The 26,699-nt window shown below is 37.3% G+C and overlaps 1 protein-coding gene and 1 long non-coding RNA gene across 3 annotated transcripts; both read right to left on the bottom strand.

Annotated features, from left to right (window-relative positions):
- Positions 1-3,882: 3,882 nt before the first annotated feature.
- On the bottom strand, positions 3,883-5,819 carry LOC145599484 (uncharacterized). Its single transcript, XM_081655856.1, has 4 exons — positions 4,833-5,819; positions 4,621-4,758; positions 4,444-4,551; positions 3,883-4,371 (listed from the first exon to the last, which is right to left on the bottom strand). Exons 1-4 carry the CDS (start codon positions 4,977-4,979, stop codon positions 4,270-4,272), a joined length of 495 nt encoding a protein of 164 aa, XP_081511982.1. The 5' UTR covers positions 4,980-5,819; the 3' UTR covers positions 3,883-4,269.
- A 12,853-nt stretch (positions 5,820-18,672) lies between these two features.
- Positions 18,673-20,803, bottom strand: LOC145599191 (uncharacterized). 2 transcript variants are annotated; one of them, XR_014103704.1, is made up of 4 exons: positions 20,541-20,803; positions 19,673-19,836; positions 19,107-19,597; positions 18,673-19,009 (listed from the first exon to the last, which is right to left on the bottom strand). It is a non-coding gene; the product is annotated as an uncharacterized LOC145599191 (long non-coding RNA). The 2 variants fall into 2 exon arrangements; XR_014103703.1 differs by having other exon boundaries at positions 18,673-19,597.
- Positions 20,804-26,699: the final 5,896 nt, after the last annotated feature.

Raw genomic sequence — 26,699 nt, forward strand, 5'->3', positions numbered from 1 at the left:
TAGCTCATCTGGTGCACACACCATAGGTGATGGTGATGGGGAACGAAGTAGGCTGCAACTTTTCTTTGTATTTTTGGTGAACACAAGTCATGAAAGGTGCACACACAAGGTCTTGAAGCTTGCTCTTCGGGTCCCTCTTGACTTGGAGCTCTTTGCACTAGCATAAGGCCATCAAAAACGATGATAACCCTTGAAAGGAAGCTTGGGAATTCTTGGACAACCGATCATAACCTACAAACAAAGGAGAAAAAGCAAATAAAAGGGAAAAACAACAAATAAACTAGAAAATGCACAAAATAGAGAAACTAACTATGAAAAGCATAAAATGAAGAAATCAAGAGTAAAACTAAGGAAAACTAAAGAAAAGAGTTATAAAATGAAATGAAATTCATCCAAAAAGAGATCAAATGAGTGCCATAAATGTCACTCATCACTCCTCTACACATACACTTCACCATGGCCTTTCTCTACATGGGAAATTGACATAAATGGAAAAATCACGCCTCCTGGGACAGGAGGTCATGAACACATCCTAGTCGCAATAGATTACTTCACAAAGTGGGTAGAGGCGCAATCATATGCTAAACTCACCGCAAAGCATGTAGCACTCTTTATCGAAAGGAACATAATCTGTCGATATGGAGTCCCACATGAAATGATAAGTGACAATGGAACTCACTTTCAAGCTGAATGTGAAGAATTGCTACAAAAGTATGGTATTCAACATCACCATTCTTCCCCTTATAGACCTCAAGTAAATGAAGCAGTTGAGGCCGCTAATAAGAACTTAAAGACTATCATTAAAAAAATGACTGAAAATTATAAAGATTGGCCTGGCAAGCTCCACTTCGCACTAAGGGGCTATCACACGTCAATCCGAACATCGACAAGAAATACGCCATTCAACCTAGTATATGGAATGGATGCCGTACAACCTATAGAATTAGAAATACCTTCTCTACACATTGCGTTAGAAAGTAAACTTGATGAAGTCGAATGGACTAGAGCACGGTATGAAGAGTTAATTCTACTCGATGAAAAACGACTAGAAGCTCTACATCATACCCAATGCTATCAAACTCGTATGGCTAGACATTTCAATAAGAAGGTCAATTATCAAGGTTGGGGTCTTGGTATTAAAATCACTAAGGAAAAATGTTTTGGACCCAAGAGGCAAATTTAGGCCTAATTGGTCCGGACCATACATTGTCTAAACAATTTTGTCAGGAGGCGCGGCTAAATTAACTGACATGGATGGCAATGAGTTTTTACATATGACAAATCTTGACCAACTTAAGAAGTACTACCCGTAATTACTTGAGTAAAACACTCAAGAGAGCTACGTTTGGCCTGATTCCTTAAGCAAAGGATACGTAGGCAACCCCAAAGGGTGCGGCCACTTTAATTTTTCAAAATCTCGCATTCCAGAATTAAAAGAAATCATGTCTGCCAAACTACAAGACTGGCGCCAGAGAAAAAAACTCTGTCGCCAGACGACAACTTTGTCGCCAGGCGACAAAAGAAAAACATCGGCGACAGACATTTAATCAGTAGCGCTAAGTTTCTACGAGTGTCTAGGCAGATTTTGTATATTCTGGAAATTTGTTTGACTACCGTACTCGAACAAATTCCCCAAAAATAAATATTTTTAATTGCTTTCATTGCTTTAAATGTAAAGTTAATTTAAATAAAAGCTGAAATTTAATGATTGGTAAAGAAATTTCATTATTGATAAAATAATGCTTAAAATTAACTAAAAACAAATTGAAATTGTCTAATAAATCAAAGGAAAAAGCAATGCTCTAATCTTTCTTCTCTTTCTTAATCCTTTTCCAATTCTTGTCCGCATTTTCTTCTTCTTCATCCATAACCTTTGCTAAGAGACATCCATTAGAAGATCTACATTCTATTTTAGTATAGATAGTTTCTTCTTCCGCTAAAACTCCATGCTTCTTCTCCACCCAAACTTTATTTTCTATAGAGTCAACTTTTCTTTTTCCTTTGTCTTTCTTAGAGCCTTTCTTTTTTGGCATAATAGGAGTCTTAAATTCACTTCTTTCCCCTAGGCGATCTTTAGCAGGAACCTTCTTGTCACCCAGACGAGTCTTCACATTGGTCTTCTCAACCTTGACTTGGGTTTTCTGAGGTCTTCCATCAAGCCATTGCTTTACACTATTAGACAAAGAAGGTGGAATCTTGTGGGTAATCACTTCCCATAAGGGCCTAGCACACCAGTACTTGTCAAAGCGCTCAACTTCTTGCGAAACAGGGAATTCATAAGGACGGCGGAGATCCCCTGTAGGGATAGTTTGTGCAAGCCCATATTGTCTTTTGACTCTACAAGGGAAATAAAAAGTTTATTTTGCTAAGCTAGGGAGACGGCAGTATGCTTGGCTATTACAACCAACCATCTTCTCAATCTTCCACCAAGGGACAACCCAGTTTAGGGTAAAATCACCAGCGGCAAACACCTTGCTCCACTCACGGCGACCCATCTTTAAAGAAAACCGCTTCTTTCGCTGAACTAAGCAGTTGGGAGTGTACTTGTCAATATCATCGGGAGGACTAATTAATCTTTGCCTCTTCATAAGCCATATCTGTAAAAATGCACTTGATTAGCATTACAATATAAAAATATTTTTAATTTTTGTAATTAAGAATATTATTATTTTATACCTGTAATAAAATTGGAGAACCTCGAAGAGGTGCTTTTGGATTCTTTTTCAATGCATCCAGACACAGCATAGTCTCTCCAACAATTAGTGACATTGGATTCCTCCCTGAATCAATTTGTTCTATAATAGATATGATTATTGCTTGGCCTTCGTTATCTTTACCACTAATAAGGAGATATTGGCTAAACATGCAAAAGAGGAAAGCTGTTCTTTTGTAAACATGAGAAAATCCAGAATTAGGTTTAACAAAATAATAACGTGCAAATTGTCTCAAATCAATTACATTGCCATGCACTATATTTTTTAAGTCCGTACCCCTTAGATCAAAGAAACGCTCATAATCTTTGTAATAATATTCACTCACTCTAGGCATTACCGCAAGATCCATGGAATTAAAGCCTATAATGGCTCCAAATTCTTCCGGTAAAGGGCAAATTTCATCATAAAATAATCTAAAAAAGTGAGTATTAATATCCCAATATTCTAAGGCGGTATAAATAAAGTATATGTCAAGATCTACCCCCTTTACACCATAAATACCCCCCATATGGAAAAAGTCGAGTTCTTTTCTCTCTTTAGTAGTTAAAGAACGACACCACTCACGTGTATATTCGTAAAAAGTTTTCTTAGCTAAAGACATGATTAATAGTTAATTTATTTAATTATTAATCTGGTCGAATTATGCAGAAAACGTCAGTTCTAGGGGCTATTTATAAGCTTTTTTCACAGCAGAATTAAATTCCTGTAAGAATTGGGATAATCGACCCTATCGCCAAGCGACAAGTCTGTCACGTAACGACAACAGCTGTCGCGTGGCGACAGGTATGATTACCCGACTCCAGTATTTTTTCAGGAGCGACAGTTTATGCGCGTTGAAAACCGTGTTTTTACTTACTCGAATTCCACTTTGACTTGACTTATTCAAACACATTTTATTTCACCCTTACTACTTTTTTCTTTTATTTTTACTTAAAGTAAGCTTAATTAATTTTAGGCTTATTTTTAGTAATTATACCTTTTTCCCTTCATTTTATTTTTTCATTTTTCTTTTTTGGGGGAGAGAGTCGGTACCCTCCATTAATATAAAAAATGACGAAATTTTTGCGCAAAAATACACTTTCTCACACACTCACACGCACATAAAATAAAATGAAAAAATAAAATACAAGAGATAAAATGTTTAATAAGTAATATATGCATATGTACAAAGTGTCTAATACATGAGTCATATAAATAAATAAAAATTAGACAAATTCCTACAAAGTCAAAATAAATAAAAATACAGGTACAATTACGGTGCAGGAGGCCGTAGATGATGGGGGACGCCAAAAGTGTCGAAGAAAGTCCTACTCCGTGGAGTATGTCCCTCACCATCCCCCAAACCGCCAGTCGGCGGAAACTGCAACTCAGGGCCGGGCGAACCCGTCTAACCCTAGTACCGAATAGAGAGAGGCTGAGGCTGCAAGGGCTGCTGCGACGACGAGCCAACCTCGTACGTCCCACCACCCATCCCACCTCGACTGGTCGGCCCAGTCGGAGCATACTCAGGAGATGATGCTGAGTCCTCTACAAGAGCGGCCTCAGAACGACCACCTCAACCACCTGAAGTAGTCCGGCGACGCCTCGAGTCGGACCTAGTAGTCTCCCTCCTATGCGCGGGTCTCGATCGAGTGCGTGGAGAAGGAATAGGCTGTCCCTGCAAGAGTAAATCAAAATTAGAGAAAACAAGTAAAGAGCAAGATAAAGATGCTAGTGCAAAAAGTAATACCTCCTCAGCGTCGTTGCTACGACAGGTAGCACGGTTCCGCAGCCTCACGAGTTGGCTGCGAAAGGCGTCTATGCACCTCGCCATAGCTGTCACCACTTTGCGAGAGAACTACCAAAATAGCCAAGTCAGTAACAGTTTTTAAACAAATGTAAAAACAAGATATACAAAGTTACCTACCCGAGTCTGGTGACGGGGAATGGAGCGCTCTACGAACCGCTCCCCCTCTGGAGCTGGCGGAATCAGCTCCTCGATCGGCCCGTACATGCCCTGATAGCGTATGGACATCCTCGAGGGAATAAACTCCCTAGGACCAGCCTGATAAAAACAAAAGGTTAGAAAATACTTGAGGGCTACCTAATAGAAAACAAGTCAAGTAAATAAAAGCATACCGCTGCCTCCTCTAAAAGGACAGGAGCCGGCGCTAGCAACGGTAGTAGATCCTCCTCGTAACTTTGCTCGAGGAGAATGTAGGATCTCCAAGGAGTACCCCGAGATGATCGACTAGCTTGATCTTGCTGCAAGGCATCATGGAACATGTGCCGGGGTGGAGGAGCCGGGACGATGAAGACGTCTGAAGAATGCTGAACGGCTACCCTCTCCCCTAGGTAGATCACTGCGTCGTATGTCCCCAGAAAATACCGACGCTCAGCAGTGTACTGCGCCGCCAACGTAGGAATAGGAAAGATAGCCCAAGGTCGATAGACCGGGCTGGGCTCCTGCAAGATTATAATGTAAGGACTAATACCAAAAATGATAAAAGAAAAAGTAGTGTTTATAAAGACCTACCGAGAGGATCATCTCTCGAAGGCGAAGCACCTCCGGCGGACCTCGGCGGCCTCCCCAACTAGCAGCAACGGGGAGCACGCGAGGAGAAAGCCTCGCAGGCGCAAGAGAGGGAAAGTACTCGTAGAACCAGATCTTCATGAAAGGTAGAAGTCAGTAAGAGTTTTGCATCTAACCTAGAGCTAAATCTCAAAAGAAAGGAGAGATAGACCTCTACGACCCTCCAGAAGCTGGAAAGTGCCACCTCTCTAGACAAGGCCCTGTGACGGCAAGAGTGTCGCAGGCCCAGTAGAAAGTCCGCATAGGCCATGCTTGCCCAGTCATATGTCCCGACCAGTTGAAGGTCGCGAACGGCGGACAGGTCGTAAAGAAGTACTCTACTACCTCGACCAGGGGAAAATGTCCCTGATAGCAGAATCAGCACAAAGATGCGCACCCGCTGCTCGCGAGTGGTGGCATCGTCCTCGAAAGCTGCAACCAATGTGCAGCGCCGAAGACATCGGGAACTCATCTGTCCCAACTGAGCCTCAGCTTGGGCCCGAATAGCAATCGGACCCAACAAATCCTGAACGACTGGTGAATAGACCGTGATGTTGCTGTCGAACGGCAAAGGAGTGGACTGGAACTCTAACCCCGTGATGAGGCTGAAATCGGCTGGAGTGACTGTCATCTCACCCTAAGGAAAATGGAAGGTGTTGGTGGTGTCCCAGCAGAACTCCACCAAAGATCGGACGACAAGGTTACCCCCATCGTATGAAAGCATGGCTCGAGTAGCCAGTAGAAGGGGAGTCAACTCACATGACTCCCAAAGTCGGCGTAAACCCTTATCTCTACTGATGAAGGTGTCGTAGAGTGAACCAATGGTGGAATTACCCGAGCCGTGGCTATGGGTCCTCCCACCTGCAAGACCGCGTCGGACTCGCTCCGACAAATGATGAAGAGGCGGATGAAACAGAGTACGCTCATCCCAATCTGGCATGGGACCCAGCCTGGATGTAGATGGAACGTCCTCGCCCTCGCTAGTAGGCTCGCCCTCTCGGCGCGAGTCTCTCGATCGAGAGCCGGAACCACGTCGTCTAGCCATGCTAAATTACGTAAAAGTAATTAATTTTAAGGCTCTACAGTATCTAAGGTTCGCCTAAGCCGCATGATACTATGTTCGCAAAAATAGAGTACGTAGTACTAAAACAGAGCAAAAATTCAACTAAGCATGATTAGCATTTTCAAGCAAACAAACAATTTCTTGCAAATATATGATGAATATTGTGTCAAATTGTACAAGGAAAACTAGCAAAAATACGAAGAATAGACTACATTGTTCATCACGACCTTAGGAGGTCCAACAATGGTGAATTGTTCGTTACGTCACCAAATTGAGTCAAACAAGTCTCAAAATACTCCCAAGGCAATATACAAGCATAATCAAACAAATTCAAGGCATGAAATCCAACAAACAAAGCAAATTAAGCAAGAACATTTTCGATGTTTTTCGAAAATCCGTGAACAAGAACGCACAATTCATCAAAAACCGAGTAGAGTTTGAGCAAAACTTACATAGATCGGGAAAATAGATGAGAAAAGCTTCGATTTGCAACAATTTGAGCGAATTTGGCCAAGAAATGAGTGAGAACGAGCTTTTTGAAGATTTCGTGAGAATGAACAAAGCAGAGCAGCAGCGAAATGAAGAAGAAGACGGGTATTTAAAACCCCGATTCTGTCGCCAAACGACAAGATTGTCGCGAGGCGACAGACACAAATTTTGTCGACAGGTGTTCCTGGCTGGCGCTGGAGCGGCGATAGAATGATGGGCCCCACATAATGACTTTGTGGACCTATTGCCGCAATTTGGGTTCCTTGGTACGCCAGTTAGCCCCTCTAAGCAAATTTGACATGATTTAGTAATCGACTCGATTGCAATTGCATCAAGTGATCGACCTGATGAAAGATTGTCTCATTTAGCTTAAAGCGCCTACATATTAGCTCATAATAAGGCACTGAAATAATGGTTCAATAGTAGCACCGATGTAATGGTTCACAAAAGTAGAAGCACCGAAGTATTAAAACGAAAATGGTATTTTAAAGATCGATACATAGAGTGATCTTCGGCGATTTCCCAACATAGAGAGGAGTTGTCTAGTGGCGAAATACTGCCGTGGCGAGGTAATGTCACAAATTTTGAAGATGGCGAGATATGGTCACCTTCGACGGTCCCTCAAGGTAAGGAAGAGATTGTCTATAGCGGCGACATACCGCCACAACCCTGAAGATGACGACATACAGTTATTTTCAACGATGTTCCCGAAATACTATGGAAGATTTTCACCAAGAAGTATTGAAGATGACCACGTAGTGTTACCTTCAAAGATGGCGTTCTCTAGCTTGAAGAAGGTCGTCAAGACAAAATGCAACAACAAATGGTTACCTCCAGAGACGTGTGCTCGACGGTGCAAGATACGCGTTTCTTAACTCTTTTATCTGTTTTAACTGATGATTAGTTTTGCAGGTATCGGCGTTATAAGAATGATTTGGGATTGCAGAACGTTCTAAATCATTCTCCGTCCCTATCGCTACTTTGACTTTTGTTTTCGAAACTTTTGTTTCACCAAACTCAGTCAAAGTGGGGGCTTCTGTAGACACCCATTTGTGTCTTCCCAAAACCAAACCCAGTGATGAATGCCTTTCACGTCGAACCATAATCGAATGAGGTGAAAGTGTGGAAAAGTCAAGTGTTGCGGTTTAGTTTTATTCTCTTCTCTCTGTTTTCGAAAATAACTCTATTTATTAAAAATAACCAAACCAGTTTATTTTGGTCCGTAATTAAGGCCCAATAATAGTGTAGTTGGATGGGGCTCGAAGAGACCTTTCCAACGATATATTATAAGCCCAATTCCGATGAATATTGAGGAAGTTATGGCCAAAATACTAAACTGGGCCGGTTAATTATTTACTTACGGCCCAATGATCTAGAGGATGGCCCAATGTTAATTATTATTCCTAAAATTATTAGGATTAATTATAACTTTCTAGAAGTTTCTAGAAGGTTCCTTTTAATTCTAATATTATTAGATTTAATAATTATTATTTTCAGATGGTTTTTTATTTGGAATAAAATATTATTATTTTATTATTATTATATTTGAAAAGTTGATTAAAGATCGGATTCCGCGTGGAAAAACACGTCCAAGTCAGACTGTCGCCAAACGACAAGTTTGTCGCCTCGCAAAAGACCTTGTCACCTCGCGATAAAGTGAATTTCTTGCGACAGCGTGTAGTTTTATTCCTTATCAAATTTCGTACTTTTCCGGATTATTTTCCTTATAAATAGGGTTCCAAAACTCCGTTTTCATTAATTCAGAATCACCCAATTCTCTCTATTCTCTCTTGAGCAATATACATGCTTTCTTTCTCTCTCTTTCTAAACAAGCTTTTACAAACAATATTCCGCATTCACAAGATTTAGAATCACCTGGCCAAGTTCGAAGTTGCCTTCGCCCTAGACGTGCAAGGTTTAATATTTTCTGAGGGTTTGGTCCAAATCTAGTCAAACCTTTGTTTAATTTGATTTCAATTTAAATATTTAATTATTCTTTATTAATTTCATTGAAGTTTACTAACTTGTGTATTTTGTTATTAGAAAGAGGTACGAGGCTTCAAAGTATGTAATCTTATTACCTTCTTTCAATGTAGAAAGCATGCTTAATATTGTTTAATTCCTAGTATCATGTTAGAATGTTTTTATTACTTTCTAGTATCATGTTTAGGGTGCCTTTTACTCATTCTAATATCATGTTAGTACCATGTTAGGTTAAAAGTTTTGATCTTTGATGCTTAGTGACATGCTAGGGTTTGTTATTAATCTTGTTAGTATCATGCCTAGGATCTTGCTATTATATTTAAGCTTTATTATGCCTTATCATGATTATGATTGTTATTATGATTGTTCTTATATTATTTTGCTTGATATTGTTATTGCTTGATCACACCTTTTATGCTTGTTAAAGGGAATTTGTACTTGAAATCACGCCTAATAAGATAATTAATAATTTAAATTAGGCTAATATGATTTTAACTCAAGTGATCGCCAATAATAGTTTTATTTGTGCATTAATATTCAACCAACATAGATAAACAGGTTAGGGTTAATATAATGTTTGTATGTTAGTCAGAAAGCGCACATGAAAACGAGTAGAACAAAGTAGAGGCCTATTTTATAGGGCGGGTCCTTTCTTTTGTAGATTGGATTCGTACCCTCATCCGCGAACCCTATTTGGTTCAAGACCTTATGGAGTTGACGGTCCCTTGGATCGTTTTTGGGTTTACAAGTTCCTAAAACTTGTTGGCGACTCTTTTTCTCTCTTTTCTTTCCCTTTAGAACGCCACCATACTTTAGTGTATGATCACAGTAGGGTTCAAGTTTGGGATCATAATGCTTGAAATATTCCCTACATCGGCCACTGCAGCATTTTCAAGGATTTATTGCAACATTCTGCCAACAACTCAATTTTGCATTTTGGCAGGAGGTTCGACCGAACCTAATGATGGTTCGACCAAACTTATACTGTAGTTCGGCCGAACTGTCCTGGGTTCGGTCACTCCTCAATTTTTGAAAAATTTCAGGAACATTCTGCCAAAATTTGTAAAGATCAAGTTTCAGCATAGGTTCGACCGAACCCAGGGGTGATTCGTCCGAACATGCTATGTAGTTCGACCGAACTCTCTCCAGGTTCGGTCACTCCTCTATTTTCGCAAATTTGCTGGAACTTTCTGCCTGGAGTTTAGAAAAATGAATTTTAGCCATGGTTCGACCGAACCTAAGGTGAGTTCGACCGAACTATCACTGTGGTTCAACCGAACATACCCCTGGTTCGGCCGAACCATTCTTCAGATTTGAAAAAAAATTGTTGCTGCTATAATTTTTATGCCGCTGAAAATTTTCGTGACCCTTCATTCCCATTTTCGTCACCTACCCCTTTCTCCTCTTCTCACTCTAAACCTCCATTAAAACCCCCCTTCAACCTCAAACCTCCATCAAAATCACTCCAATCTTCACTTTTCCTTACTTATTTTCCATCCTCTACTCAATTTCTACAATCTCCACCAAAAATTCCTCACAAAAATCCCATCTTTTTATTTTCCCCAATTTCAAGGGTTTGAGTGCTTTGGTGTTTTTGGGTTTCAACTTGCTTACAATCAATTGTGGTATGGTTTTCCTAGCTTTTGCAAGTTTATTTCTTCAATTTCTCATAGTTTTACCATGTTTTACATGTTTAAGTATGAATTGTGGTATTCTTGAAATTGTTAGTAATAACTTGTTTGATTCATGTGGTTCTTTGGATTTACTTGTTGCAATTGATTGGTTGTTGATAGTAGAACATGTTGTTATGATGATTATGCATGTTTGCCTTGGTTCTATTTCGATTTCAATGTCTTTGTTGAAGATTGTTGATTTCATACTAGGGTGTTCATGTTACTATTTTATGATTGAGAAATTCATGAGTTAGATGTTGTTGGAGATTGTTATTCATTATTTTGGTTTGTTTTTTATAGTTTAATGAATGGTTGTCATGAAAATTAGGGGACATCATGTCGAATTCACCTAGTTTTTGTTAGGACTCATATAGGAATGACATAAGATTTCTTATTTAAGCGTTGGTTCAAATGTATTCATGCATGCCTTGAATTGTTTACATCAATTGTATTCATGCCTTTGTTTTCTTATTCATGCATGCACTTTTACCTTGGCTAGTCTCTTGTGTCATTTCCTATCAATTTGTTCTAATGATATACCCTTGGCGAGTTTGTAGAACCAAAATGTGGGGCAAAGGCAAAGGCAAAGGACAATCAAAGAGGAAGAGAGTGGGAGAATCATCAGGACCACATTTCCCACCTCCTCCCGGCATCAATGATCACGGTACTATTGCTTCGGACGAGCAATTTTGGCCCATCTTTCAGCCACTCATCAAGCGTCCAATCCATTCAACAAGATTCTTTTGCCCTCAAACTTTGAGGAAGCGAGGCATTTTGGATAAGGTGTTCAGGTTGGCTCAAAACTTTGGATGGGGTGACTTCATTCACCTCCACGCTTACACTTATGAGCGTGTAACTTTGGAATTCCTTGCCTGTCTTCGCATGGAAGTCATTGAGCCGGAGGATGATGATGAGGATCCTCAACTTATGATCCACTTTAGAATGTTCAACGAGAATCACTCTGAAAGGAATGGCATCCTTCAAACAAGTGTATTATTCTGATAACGGGTTCAGAATTATTAGAAAGCTAATATATTAAGTAAGGTCAAGTGATCGGAATGCCTGGGTGGAGGCCGCTTCCGATCAGTAATATTAATATAATTAATATTACAGCTTAATCTTGACTGACCCCTTCGGGTCACACCCAAGCAAAATATACGAACCGACTCGACGAATTAATTCGGAAGAAATTAATTCGTCGCCCGAGTGTTAAATATTTAGACGTCGGTAATTCGAGCTTGGAGCGTCGAAACCGAGCGTCGGAAGTCGAGTCAAAAATAATAAAAAGACGAGACACGCAAAATAATAATAAATCGACCATATTCCCAAAATACCTCTAGCATCGGAGTTCCCCGAGCATCCGAATGCTAGGGGCAAAAATGTCCAAGCATAGGTGGCTAGCAAGCGCACCAAGCCGAGCCTAGCATGGCTGGCTAGGTGCGTGCTAGCACACCGTGCTAGCAGCCACGCACATCAGCAGCTAACAGCCGCGTGCACGTGGGGCGTGCAGCAGCTAGCTACCGCAAGCTAGGCGTGCTAGCAGTGCACGCACTAGCAGCCACGCACAGCAGCAAGCCCGCACCAAGTGCGTGGCTTGCGCGCACAGCAGCAACTCGCATCTTGGTGCGGGCCTGGGCTCGGGTTGGGCTCGTGGCTGGGCTATAGGGCCGGTCACTATGGGGAAGCTTGAGGAATATGGGAGCAAGTGGGTAAGGACATGTGGTACAAGGAGAGTATTGAGTGGGGAGCAAGTATGGTCCCCTACTCTCCTTGTGGTCCTCACCAACCCATTTCACATGGTAATGCCACTTGTAGATTTATTATTAGTTTGCAATTTTAATTTAATTTAGCTTTAAATTAATTTGTGGAATTTCATGATCCAACATTGATGGGATAGAAATTTCCACTCATACTTTCCTCTATAAATACCAACCTTGGGATTTGGAGTAAAGTGCTTGAGTGGGAGTTAGAAAGAGCATTCCATATTTTGGAAAAACTCTTAAACTCCATTAACACTTGGGTTTTGGTCGGACCTTGCTAACTCCAAGGTAACGGACCTAAAAAGTCGTGTTCGTCCTTTGTGGGTGGATACTGTTGGAGGCACGGCATTTGCGGTGCTCGAGGCTTTCAAGTAAGAGCCCGTTTTGTGAGGGCGAAGCTCGCTTCAAGGGTATGATTCGTTCTTCCTTTTCTTGTGTCTATTTATTTATGCTTTATGGTTTTATTAATTACGAGTGGTTCCTTGGGTCGGGATTGTTTCCGCGGTGAGTCTGACTCACCAAACCCCAACAGCGGTATCAGAGCCCCGCTCGTTTATTTTTCTAATCATGTTTTTCAAGGTTTATTTTGGCTTATTTTTCTGGTTTAAGTTACTAATTAGATTGGTAGCTCGGTTTTAGTAATTTTAATCCCGTTTTTAATGTCGAATCCGGCCTAGAACCCAGATTTTCATCGAAAACAAGTGAATTTTGGGTGGAAAAGGTGTTCTGGAAAGGTTTTTACCCCTTTGGACCTGTGATTTTAGCCAAATTCTGACCAGAAAAGCCTTTTTCGAGGGATTTTTTGTTTTTAACAAAAATTTTAAGTCTTTTCTAACCTTGAAATTAATGGCATAACTTGTTGATTATGTGGTTGATTATTTGCATTATTTTCTGCATTTTTAAGTCCCCTTAAAGCACACTTACTTGGTAGTATTTGATGCTTAAAGGATGATATATTTTCACATAATTGCAAACTAATTGCTTTTTAGTGTGAAAATTTTTGTTTTGAGGCTTCCTAAGTGTTAAAGATTCAATCTTTATTTGTATTTGTGATAAGTGATTGAAACTTTAAAAACCACCAAATTCCATGTTATTTTGTGTTAAACTTTGTTGTTTTAATCATTTTGAGGTTATTAGAAACATAAAGTTCCAATTTTGTGATAGAAATTTGGTTATCTTCATGTTGGAAGATATAATTTTCAAGGATTCACAAAATTTAGATGTTGGAATCTTCATTTAAACATTAAAGTTCATATTTTTCCAACTTCCCCTTACTTTGTCAAACTAGTTGTTGGAGCACGCGCGTTGCGCGTGCCCCCCCGATGATAAGACAAGTAAATTACGTTGGTTGTGTTCGAGTTTTGTAATAATAAGGATACATGAATTTGTAAGTACTAACAAGGAGTAGTGATAATGTTTCTATGGTGAAATATCTATGGAAAAGCAATTGTTATAAGTGAAGTCATCTAGAATTTGTTATAACTCCATGATTTTTAAAAAATTATTTTATTGTTTTAGATATTATTTTAGAACGCAATTGTTTTCTTATCGAGTATCTAAACAATTTTCAAATAGTTCATTTTTAAATGATTGTGATAGTAAAGAGTAGTAATAAAAAAAAATGCAATACTTATGATATATTAGTTTGTTAGACTTTTTAGAGTACAAAATTTTGAGTGGCTCTTCTATTGAAAATTATATTGGTTAGATTTGATAATCAATACAGAATGTGTAAAATGAATGAGAAATATCATTTGTGTAAGTATTAAAGTTTATTTGCTGCTCATTTATCTATAAATTATTTTATGTAAAATTGTTTTTGATAATATGGTTGGAGGAATAGCCTTACACTTTTAATATTTAAGATTATAGTAGTTGGAGCACACAATATGCGCATCCCTCCCCCCTGATGGGCGCGGAAACGGTAGGTCGTTGGGCTACCTCCCCACCCAATCAAACAATATTTATAACTCAACAAACCCCTATAAGAGTATATTAGTAAGTCGAGGTCGAACCCAAGGGAATGGAAATTGAATGCCTATTGTCTAGTGTTAAGCTACTCCGAAGTCAAGCGCGGGGTTTATGGTAAGAACTAAGACTAAGCTAATCAATGCAATAAATTTGTACTAAATTAAATGAAAAGACACTAGGGGAATAGATCCACATGCATCAACAATGAGAATCAATCAATTTGGGAGGTCAATCAATCAAGTCAAGCAATGTGAGGGAAAATCGAAATTGCAACCAAAAGAGCACATCATGCTATTCTCCTAGAGGTCTAATTAGCGCCAACTACATCAAACACTAACTAGGAAACGTCACAAGATATCTCAATCGAGTAAATGTAAGCCACAAATTAATGGTCCGTATCAATGTGAACTCACAATGCAATCTAGTGTGAATAACAAGGGTGATCAAGCCTAATCAAGCACACACATGCACAAAATCAATCAACCAATTTAATCACATTATCAACTCAATCAATTTCCCCAAATTAATATCAATTCATCATTAATACATGCTTCACCACTACCCTAGCAATCAAACTACTCACAATCCATGAAAAACATCAAAATCAAAGCTAAACTAATCATCATACCCAAATTCATCAATTGAAATCAACAAATTCAATCCAAATCAATCAAACTATTAATCAACCAAATCAAACAACAATACTAATGAAATCAAACATGAAATTGCATTAAAGATTAAAGAATCCTTACAAACTTGATAGAAATCAAATCAAATGTAGCAATCTTCAATCATCAATCATCAAACCCACATTTTCTCTCTCTAAAACTGATCGTGTTTCGTAGTTTGGGGTGTTATTAACATGATGATTAGGTGAGCTTATTCGTATAGTAGTCACTAACTTGATTTTAAGTTCTTCCTATCTCTTCTACCTTCATATATACCCTTTCTCTTGTATTTCATCCTCGACTTATCTCATTTCCCTTTTCAATTCATTCTTGCTTTCTTTCACGTTCTTGTTCCTTTTTTTTCCACCAACCTATTTACTCTTCTTGTATGGTTTGAACGGTTAAGTAAGCCTCCCTCTTTCTATTATTCTCTCCTAGACTCTTCTCTATTTCCGGACTCATCTATCTCTTTATCACACTATCTCTCTCTCCTTACCATTCTTTCTCTTGATTGCTATTTCTTTCTCTTTCGGCCCTTATCTCACTTTTTCTCCCAACCTCTCTCTCTCGCCCTCTCCTCTTGGCTCATCTCTATTTCTCGTTATCTCTCTCTTTCTCTATCTCGACCCTTCTCTCTCTCTTTCTCACACCTCTCTCTCGTCCCACTCCCTCCGTCCCCCCTCTTTCTCTTCTCCCACTCCTTCCCTTTTTCCTCTCTCTCTCACTCCTCCTCCTACTTCCGCCCTTTTTTTTCTTTTCTCTCTCTCTCCTCCTCCTCCCACTCCCTCTTTCGCTTCCTCTCTTCTCCTTTCTCCATCCTTCTTTCATTTTCTCTCTTAAAAGCTATCTATTACTATGGTTATATAAACATTTTTAAAATTCATTTACTAGAGAATCTATAGCACAATTCTACTATAAGATTAAACGTTTTATTCTTAAAGTGCTACAAATTAGTTAACATTTCTATAATTATCAACAACCAGATTTGTTAACGAATATGATTTAGTGAAAGAATCGAAGTTTGTCCAAATCTAATTGTCGATTTCCATTCCCTCTTTCTTGGTCACTTTGTTTCTCCATCCTTTTAACTTTCATTTTCTTATGTATATATTTTATAATTTTTGAGTAGTTTTTAAAGTTTCTAAATCCTATTTTCATCTTCTTAATTAAATTCTGAAAAGTTTCTCTCTCCTTACTTTTTTTATTTCCTCGAACTCTCTCTCTCTCTCTCCCTCTCTCTCTCTCTCGCGGTTATAGAATGTCATGGCTTATATGCTAATACCCCAAAGTAAAATTTAAAACTTCAAAAGTATATGTAACGATATAAATATATACTGTTATCATATGCATACAATCTCTAAAGGGACACACATTAAGATAATGGTTGGACTTCTTCCTATATCCAAAGCATAAAAGTAGCTTGATGATTACATAACAGATTTATAAAATCGTGGAATTCAAGCGCAAATTTGCATAATGCTCTGCCTATTGAATAAAGAGGCTAGTGTTATGTAGGCAATATAAGTAAAAGTGATGCATTTTTATACTACCAATCTTACAATATTACTCTTTAAATTAAAACCCAGAAAATAGTATTAAAAAAAACAGAGCTTAATGTACAATTAGCTAACAATTTGACATGCAACAACTTCCAATCCAAATTATCCAGAACAAAACAAATTTATCATATTCTTAGATTATACATGTATCCAAAATAACATATTAACTTGCCCAGATTGACAAGAATCAAATCAAGCTATATCAAGCACACGATCAGAAGATAATTTACAAAGAATGTAGAATTCTGGGCCTACTAAGAAAAATCTCGACATAAAAAATGGATCTAATTATATGTAAGATTCGTGAAATTTTGATCGTGTTTCGTGGTTTGGGGTGTTATTAACATGATGATTAGGGAAACTTATTTGTGTGGTAGTTACTAACTGAATATTAAGTTCTTCCTATCTCTTCCTCTTTCATATATATCCTCTCTCTTATATTTCTTCCTTGTCTTATATCATTATCCTTTTCTATTCTTTCTTGCTTTTTTCACCTTGTTATTCCTTTTTTTCCAACTTATTTACTCTTCTTGTATGGTTTGAACGGTTAAGTAACCCTCCCTCTCTCTCTTATTCTCTCTTGACTCTTCTCTCTTTCCCGACTGATCTATCTCTTTATCACTCTATCTATCTCCTTGCCCCTCTTTCTCTTAATTTCTCTATTTCTTTCTTTTCAGACCCTTATCTCTTTTTTCTCCCAACCTCTCTCTCTCTCTCTCTCTCTCTCTCTCTCTCTCCTCTTAACTCATCTCTATTTGTCTCTCTTTTTCTTATCTCAACCCTTCTCTCTCTCTCTTTCTCACACCTCCCTCTCTTCCCACTACCCCCTCTCTTTCTCTTCTCCCACTCCCTCCCTTTTTTCTTCTCTCTCTCTCCTCCTCCTCCCACTCCCTCTTTCTCTTCCTCTCTTCTCCTCCCCCCATCCTTCTTCCATTTTCTCTCTTAAAAGCTATATATTACTATGGTTATATAAATTTTTTTAAAAAAAATAGTTACTTGTAAATCTATAGCACAATTCTACTATAAGGTTAAACGTTTTATTCTAAAAGTGCTACAAATTATTAACATTTCCATAATTATCACAAAATCACATTTGTTAACAAATATTAGGCCTACCTAGATTCCAAGAAGTAATTAAGGGAGTAAAAATCAATGGGACAAAAGTCACAGAGGGATTTATTATGGGTGATATTTACTTTTTCAAGAGTTTGTCATCTTTACTTGGTAAAAGAAAAACTTTCTTTCCCTTCCTTCTCCATGGAAAGCCAAGCTTGAAATTGAGCTACACCATTGAACGGACCACCATATCAACCAACTTATAAACCCAATCCCACCTTGAAAACTACCATTAATGTCCTGCTTATTAAAAACAAAACAACATATCTGAAAAAGAGAAGAGGCGAATAAAAGAAATAATTCATCAAAAATTCTTCATGAAGGTATAATTCAACTCCTTTGTGGTGAAATTTGAGCATGAAGGTTGTGGATCTAAAATTATTAGTCAATTTCGACAGCAATTCAATTGATTTTAGTGCACCTTGTTCATTAAAAAATGGAGTGAAGATGATGGTAGAAGAGAGACGGTTTGGTGGCAGTAGTCGGTAAAAGCCTTGGTAGTGGGTGGTAGCGAAAGGTTGGGGAAGGGTTGGTGGTAGAAGATGGAAGCTAAAAAGGAGAGAGATGGAAGAGATAGAAGAGTAGTTGTTCAGGGGAAATAAATAACGCTAGGGGGGGCCTAGCACTAGTGGAAAAATAGTTATCTGTAACGGGCAAAAATAGCCTATTCGTAACGGGCAGCGGGCGTTACGTATGCTGCCGTTACGGATAGTCTATGTTAATCGTAACGGGCAGTGCCCGTTACAAATAACAAATAACAGGTTATTCGTAACGGGCAGTCAAACTGCCCGTTACGAATAACTCGTTATTTGTAACGGACAGTTTGACTGCTCGTTACGAATAACCTGTTATTTGTAACGGACAGTTTGACTGCCCGTTACGAATAACGGGTTATTTGTAACAGACAGTTTGACTGCCCGAAGTGCCCGTTATGAATAACCCGTTATTTGTAACGGACAGTTTGACTGCCCGTTACGAATAACCCGTTATTTGTAACGGGCAATCACACTGTCCGTTACAAATATAATTGAACCCAAATTTTTTTTAAAAATGCAGCAGGTGATACCTGCTACAATGCTAACCTTTGATGATGCCAAATTTTAGTTACTATTATGAATATTAAATAATAATAAATGTATAATTTAATTAATTATAAAATCAAAGATACAACTTTAATAAATGTCCAAATTGACTTTAATTTACAACAACTCCCTAACATGAGTCAAAAGCTACTACATAAATAATACTCCTTAATACAACATGAAAATTTATAATTATAGAGAGTGATTTATGTGTCTTCTTTGCATTGTAACTCTAGTTATGTTGAAGCTCCTGATGTCAGCTTAAGTGACGCTAAATTAGGAGACGTGTTACTCTTGAGTTTATGGTGAACAAAAATAATTGATTCTGAGTCGGCAGAAACAACATCACTGATATTCTGAAGGCTTGATAGAGCCTATAACTAAGAAAATACAGGTCAAAGGACAATGATTGAACTCTAATGGAATTCAATATTTACTAGAAATCAATGGAAAATAAGTAAAATAAAAATTACTTACCAACCTCAACTTTGAAAAATCAACAGTGAACTTCACTTGAGATTTAAATGAGGTGGCCAATCACTGCATAGCTTGGCTCAACTAAGATCATGAACATGCTTGCATTTGTAGAATAAGGAGTAGTTCTAGTTATAAACGGCAGTTAATATCACAAAACAACAAAAATTTATGATTTGGTAAAACAAGATAAGCTCTCATTACTAATATTAATGTTGAGAATATATGCGCATACCCTGCAGAATATGGAGAATATTTGGAGTTTTCAGCTCTTGTAAAACATAGTTCAGAAACCTCAAGGGATACAAAATAGTATGGAATGAAAACAGAATGGTAGGTGAATAAGATATACCTTAGCTTCCCAAAGTAAAAGTCAGTACGCGCGGCAAAGTGTAGTGTAATTTATCTTAACTCTGACTTCTTGTGGTGGAGCAACCTCTACTTGCTCTATCACCATCGGCTTCCTGGCCTCCCATGCTACATCAGCTAATCAGCTATACAACAAACCAATAAATCAACAAAGTGAAGATGAGATTTTGTAGTTAACACAACGAGCCTGAGATTCATACCTTTGCAGGATATCACAAGGCCAGCAGTACTAGACATTGGTAATGTTCAGATCAATCAGATGAGTTCTCACTTTGAAATTACTTTCCAGGCACATTCAGTATCAACCTTGAATTCAGACGATTTGAACAAACCCATGGCCTGGGTAGAAACCTTGGCAGCCCCTCTAGTATGCAATAAATCGAGTACTTCGAAATTAGTAAGAAAGCCAGCATTGCAGAGGTTGCATAAAACAAAACCTAACATGAAGAGGCCATTGCAATATACAAAAATTTCTGAGCTCATGCAACCTTATCAGGTAGAAAACATCAACTTAAAATCACCAACACTCACCAATTGCAGATTAAAACACCTAAGAATGCAGAAAGAAAGAACCTTGCATAGAGAATCAATAACCAATACCCAATTTCTCACTTCAACAAACAGATTAATAGAGATTATATAACAACAACCCATAAATTACCAATAAAAATGAACGAATTGGGGATAAATTGATCGATTTCGGTAAAAAAACTCGAAGAACCGTAGAATTAATCAACATGCCATATCAGGATTCTTAATTCTCTCTATAAACAAAAAAAATTACAAAAAAATCGGCAATCAGGTATTAATCGACAAAGATGAACTAAATTCATTACTGATTGCATGTATTACTCGTTTCAATTGAAGAACATATTTTTTAAAAATTTATTATTCGTTTCAGACGTACAAAGGAAACCATATAAATGCCAAAAATGAATCAAATACAAATTGCATGTTGAAAAAAAATAAAGCAAATTAGAATTCACAAGAACAAATTCAAGAATTTATACAATTAGATGCCCAGAAATCAATTCAAGAAGAGGAAAAAATAATTGAAGGACTTCTTACCTCACGATCTAAAATGGTTGAAGTTTTAGGCAAAGATATCCAAAATTATCTAAGAATTGTTCTTCAGTAGTTTTTGACAATTCGCCGCTATCTAGATCCAATATTTGGAATTCACTATAAGAGCAACAACAAATTAACACTGATTTCTTTTTCTTTGCACAAGTGTTTTGAAAACTCAGATTGATGGAGGAGAGGAGAAAGAGGCCGCTGAATGACGGGGAGGAGAGGAAAGGAGAGAAGAGAGAGAGAGGGACTGATGAGAGAGAAAGGGGTGTGACGGCTATTAGGTGAAATCCTAAAAAGCCAAGTAATGGGCTCCTCTCATCAGTTGGGCCTGTTACGTGGAATATAGTATTCGTAACGGGCAAAATAGTGTCTGTTACGAATAAATATTCGTAACGGGCACTAATTTATCCGTTACGAATACTTATTTATTCGTAACGGGCAATAATTGTCCGTTACGAATACTTATTTATTCGTAACGGACACTATTTTGCCCGTTACGAATAAATAAGTATTCGTAAAGGACACTATTTTGCCCGTTACGAATATCTTAATTGTAACGGGCAAAGCTTTGCCCGTTACAAATAGCCTGTTACGAATGAGATTTTTTCCACTAGTGTGGGTAATTAATATTTACCTATTTACCCCCATTTCTAGGGAAATATATAAAATATTATTCCTATCGAGGCAAATTAAAAAAATCTAATTTTTTCATCCCATAGCTTTTACTCTCCTTTTATTAACAATCTAGGCAGACCCTTAGTGAAAGAATTGAAGTTTGTCCAAATCTAATTGTCGATTTCTATCCCCTTTTTCTTGGTCACTCTGTTTCTCCATCCTTTTAGCTTTAATTTTCTTTTATTTATGTTTTGAATTTTTGAGGAGTTTTAAAAGTATCTAAAACCTATTTTCATCTCTTTAATTACACTCTAAAAAGTTTCTCTCTCCTTACTTTTTTTATTTCCTCAAACTCTCTCTATCTCTTTCTCGATCTCTCTCTCCCTCCTTTTTAATGGCCTCTCTCTCTCTCTCGCGCATGGTTATAGAATGTCATGGCTATAGGGTAATACCCAAAAGCAAAATTTAAAATATTTAAAGTATATGTAACGATATAAATATATACTGCAATCATATGCATACAATCTCCAAAGTAAAACACATTAAGAAATTGATTGGACTTATTCCTATATCCAAAGCATAAAAGTATGTTTGATAATCACATAACAGATACATAAAATCGTGGAATTCAAGCGCAAATTTGCATAATGCTCTGCCTATCGAGTAAAAAGGTTAGTGTCATTTAGGGCAATATAAGTAAAAGTGATGCGTTTTTAAATTACCCATCTTACGATATTCCTCTTTAAAAACCCAGAAAATAGGATGTTTTCACCTTTAAAAGCTTAATTTACAGCTATTGGAGGAGGGAAAAAAAAAAAAAGCTTAATGCCTTAATGTACAACCAGCTAACAATTTAACATGCAACAACTTCCACTCCAAATTATCCGAAACAAAACAAATTGATCATATTCTTAGATTATACATTTATCCAAAAGAGCATATTAACTCGCCCAGTTTGACAAGAATTAAATCAACCTATATCACGCGATCAGAAGATAATTTACAAAGAATATAGAATTTTGGGCCTACTAAGAAAATTCTCGACATAAAAAATGGATCTAAAAATGTGTAAAATAACAAGCCAAAAAGCTACAAAGCTCAATATTATTACTCTGTACTATATATTTGTAAACTCTTCTGAAGCTCACATTTTGTTTTGCCTGAACGACAAGATAAAGAAAAGCGATCTGTTGCATTTGAAGTCATAATTGCTATCGATATATTCTTGATGCAATGAGCTGAAGTTGCTACCTTAGAGTATTAAACTGAAAGAGTCAAACCAGAACTCCAATTAATCAAAACCAAATATTTCAGTTGGGAAAAAAGGAATTCTTGATATCACACTTATAGTGGCATCATATAACTTCTGCCACAAAGTAAATACGGAGTATGTCACAAGCTTAGATCAATACCGAGATAGTTTTCTTGTTTTTGCAAGCATACCTCACTACTTTATCTATTAACAGACATTAATTGATCCCTAATCATAAGTATAAAGTCTAATAATAGTATAATACAGGATTTCAAGTTCACAATTACATAAACTACAGAAGCAATTAAATGGATCGTTGAGCACTCTGCTTATAATTTACTTCGGATAATAAAAGCAATACATGGCTGTCCATTTTGGATCAAGAGTGTGTTATAAAGGTTTCATCATTGAAGATAATTTAAAACAATTAGCTTAATTTTGAAATCATACAATCTTTTAATAAGCAATTATTGGAGGCGTCCTTTTTTAGATGAACATTTACCGAAGAGCAACAGTTCCAAGATGGTAACGCGAGGGTTCTTGTCTCCTCCGCTAGTCAAAGCTAATTTTCTAGTAACCTTCATTAAGAAAATAATCACTTAGATATTTAACAATCTTAATCAAATAAATAAATTAATAAAGCCCTAACTGTAGAATGCAGAGAAATCAAATCCCTATTTTTTTTTACCAAATTGCATTGAAACTACCCCAAAATAATGAACTAATTGATTTAAACCAGAAATCTACAATTTTAAAACGATCTGCATTGATTCGAAAAAACCCCTCAATTTCAAACGAACTTAACTAAATCAGAAGCCCCCAATTTCTTATCAAATTGAATTGAGAAATTCTCAATCTTAAAATGAACTAAATAAAGGAAACCATGGGAATGAAGAGATACCTTAGTACACTTAGTAGCAAGTTTCTATGTAAGAGCCATTGAATTGGTTATCCATATATCAAGAACACACACACGAGTACTCAATTTAGGAAGGAAGCACAGTAGCCCCAAACAAAACAAACAACCCTTGCAGCAGCAATAAGCAAAGAAAGAAGAAGAACACAAGAACGATCACACCTCAACAACTAACTCACAAGCACCACACAAAAATCCCACACACTACCATATCACGAATGGAAAAAAAGACCTTGAAAAACCTCCTCACATTTGCACACAAAGAACTTGGGTTAAAGCAAGTCTTTTCCCTTCAAGTTTAACTTTGAGCTATGGCATGTCCCTCTCCACACTGAAGCTGAGGCCATTAGGACACGTCCTGAGCTTAACATTAGTGTTGTCACCTTCAGCAGTCATGTTGAGCAGTACTGATGGTGAAAATCATAAAAGGCTAGGGAAGAATGTTCCTTAACAGATTCCGAATAAGATCTGGTAGTACAAGATCTTGAAAAAAAAGGTAAGGCTGATGAAAAAAGATTATTGAACAGTCATTCACAAAAGAGTTTGACATAGAAACTGTGATGCATTTAGTTAGTGAATGTTCTTAAGCTATTCCCAGCAAATATATGCAACTACTTATCCTTCCTATGTTCTGTTCTAACTAAGGATCGAAACCAGCACAAACTAATTTTCAACATTATGCTAAGTGGAGGTGCAATATTAGATAATTGACACTGTAAGGTGCAAGTATGCCAAACATTAGATTGAACTATACGCCAAAACAACCAAAAGTATGATGGGCAAAGAATTCATTGCAAAAACAAGATAGGTTCAGGAAAAAATAAAAATAAATAAAATAAGTTTAGATAAATATAAGGATACATTTACGAATACTATTTGTGGGCCTCAAAATACGAAAAAATGTTACCAATTCACGAGTATATTTCCAAGAAGATGCCTCCTCTCAACCCCACTTCTGAAATTTTCTAAAGTTTTTTCTTGCCCCATAATTTGGAGAAAGTGTGAATCCAAGCACCAATAGATAATAGTCATATTGGTAGCTGGGAATTAAAGATCTTAGAAAAAGCATATGCTTATGCAAATGAACAAAAATGAATAGCCGAAAGTATAACAGAGCAACGCATATAAGCAAGTGAGCTAAATTGCATTATTTTGTGACAAATTTTTTTTGCAGTAAATCTAAACAGTTCAAATTTCAATCTACCACACCCAACAACATATATAAAAGTGAAAGCATGCTCTACGTCGAACATAATAAGATTTGTTACCGGATACATAAGAATGAAAGCAAACTGCTAAAACAAGGATTCCATTACAATATTATATCCTAAAAATACTCCCTGTTCTCAAATACAAATTCACTAATAGAGAAGAGAATATTAAGTAATTTAGATGCAGGAAAGCTCTCAAAACAGTTTGCAAACAAAAGAGCGCAGTTTAAAAGGACAGAGCAGTACATTACTTTTATAACACATTGTTCATGTTCAGAAATTGAAAAGCATATGTTAATACAGAAGTCTCATTAGTAATCAACCCGGCTAATTGTCTTGCATTAGGCAACTAACAGGGTAAGAAGTGTCATAAATAGTGCTTTGAGTTGAATCGAACAACAATTTGCGTATCAATTTAGGACATTGTGCATCTAGTAACAAGGATGAAAAAAGTATTAGTGTTTACAGTGTGACCATTGCAGGAGACATCTAAGCAGCAAAACTCTCTCCTAGATTTATCTGTACAAAGTTAAAACCTTAGGGGGTTTCAGTACAGTTGTAGGTTTATTGTGTTCCATATTTTCCCTAAATTAAAACATGAAACAGTTCTGTTGAAAAAATTAATTCAAAGGCAAACTTTATAAAGTTAAAGTTTGATATATAAGACATTAAAAGTGGTTTAAGAAAAAGTGTATTGTTTGTTCTACTTCCCACAGCCCTTCATACCTCTGAACTGAAGTAAGCAAACACTGCCCAATTGCAAGCTCGTTTTTTACAACCATCCCCAACCCAACATGTGACCCAGAGATCAAATTACCTTCGACCTTCAGCATGATAATACCTTCAGGAGGGGGGAGGGGATCCAACCTGATGCAGAAGGGTAGTCATGAGCTGCAGTTCTAACCAATACTTGGTGTGTATAAGAGCCATATGCCTCAACATATTTTACAAATCCCATAGTTTTATACACTATGTTCACATTTTCGTTCTTGTCTTGACTCTTTGGATAATCCTGCTCTCGCTCTTCCTTCACTCAAATCCTACCCCTAGAAGTATACGTGTCTCTTGGTCGCCCCCTCCCCCTAGTGTTATTATAATAATAATCTGTTCGGGATATTTTAGTGGTTGTAGGCATTGTTATATGAGATCATTTCAACAAAAAATTGTGGCTCAACCAAGAGGAAGAAATTCCTTAATAGCTACGTATTCCTCCACCAGAACCTGTTAGCACTTGCACTTACCAGCAACCATAGCCTAGAATTTAACAGTGGTGCTACAACAATATTGCAAGTCAATTACAAAATTTATTACCTCAGATCCAATCATTTCAAAAGTTTCCAAATCCCAGAATTTGACAGTTCTATCTACTGAACCTGAAAAATGTTATACATAAGAGTACAGATAATGAAATTATAAACTAAAAGGGAACAGCTGAGCACCATAACATTAGCACTAACTCTAAGGGCATAAGGTCTGAGAGGTGCTCAAGTATAGGTTCAGGCAAAGAAGAGCAAAAACAAAAGGAGATATAGAGCTTGAAGAAGTAATGGACATTTGTTATATATGATGATGTAGCAAAAAGGCACTTCATGACTTAGACTGATAATGCTAGATTCATGAGAAAGAAATGGGACCTCAAACCAAGGAAAGAAACAAAGGCAGCACTATTTATGAACCCGACATGTCATATTGCTGATATGTAAGGGCAGCACCAGCATATATGCGAGTGGGACTGCTCTGGTAAATGGGAAGCAATTGTTCTAGAATCAAGAAAGACTTTGATATAGGTAGAAGTGTAACTAACTGAATAGCAAATAACTAAAGACTTCAAAAAAGTACTAATTGGAGTCCTCAAAATCAATTGAAAATCTCAGTTGAGTTCAAGCTTACCACAAATATGTATATACACATTTATTGAAACACTTAACCGAGATGCAAGGATCCTGTGGCGGAAAGATATTCTCCAGCAAGCCTCCCAAATGAAAATGCACTTGACTCTGAAATCTGAAAGAGAAAAAATGCATGGGCTCTCCTTTCGACTTATGCTCAACTGACATAAGCTTTTTGAACAGGAGCTATAATGAAACTTCAAAAAGATTAAGTTGTTCGACATTTATGGCATATTCTATCTACACTATGACAAAGGTAAGTATCGATCT

This window comes from Chenopodium album, chromosome 20 (genome assembly GCF_948465745.1).
Source record: "Chenopodium album chromosome 20, dcCheAlbu1.1, whole genome shotgun sequence".
In the NCBI taxonomy this organism is placed as follows: Eukaryota; Viridiplantae; Streptophyta; class Magnoliopsida; order Caryophyllales; family Amaranthaceae; genus Chenopodium; species Chenopodium album.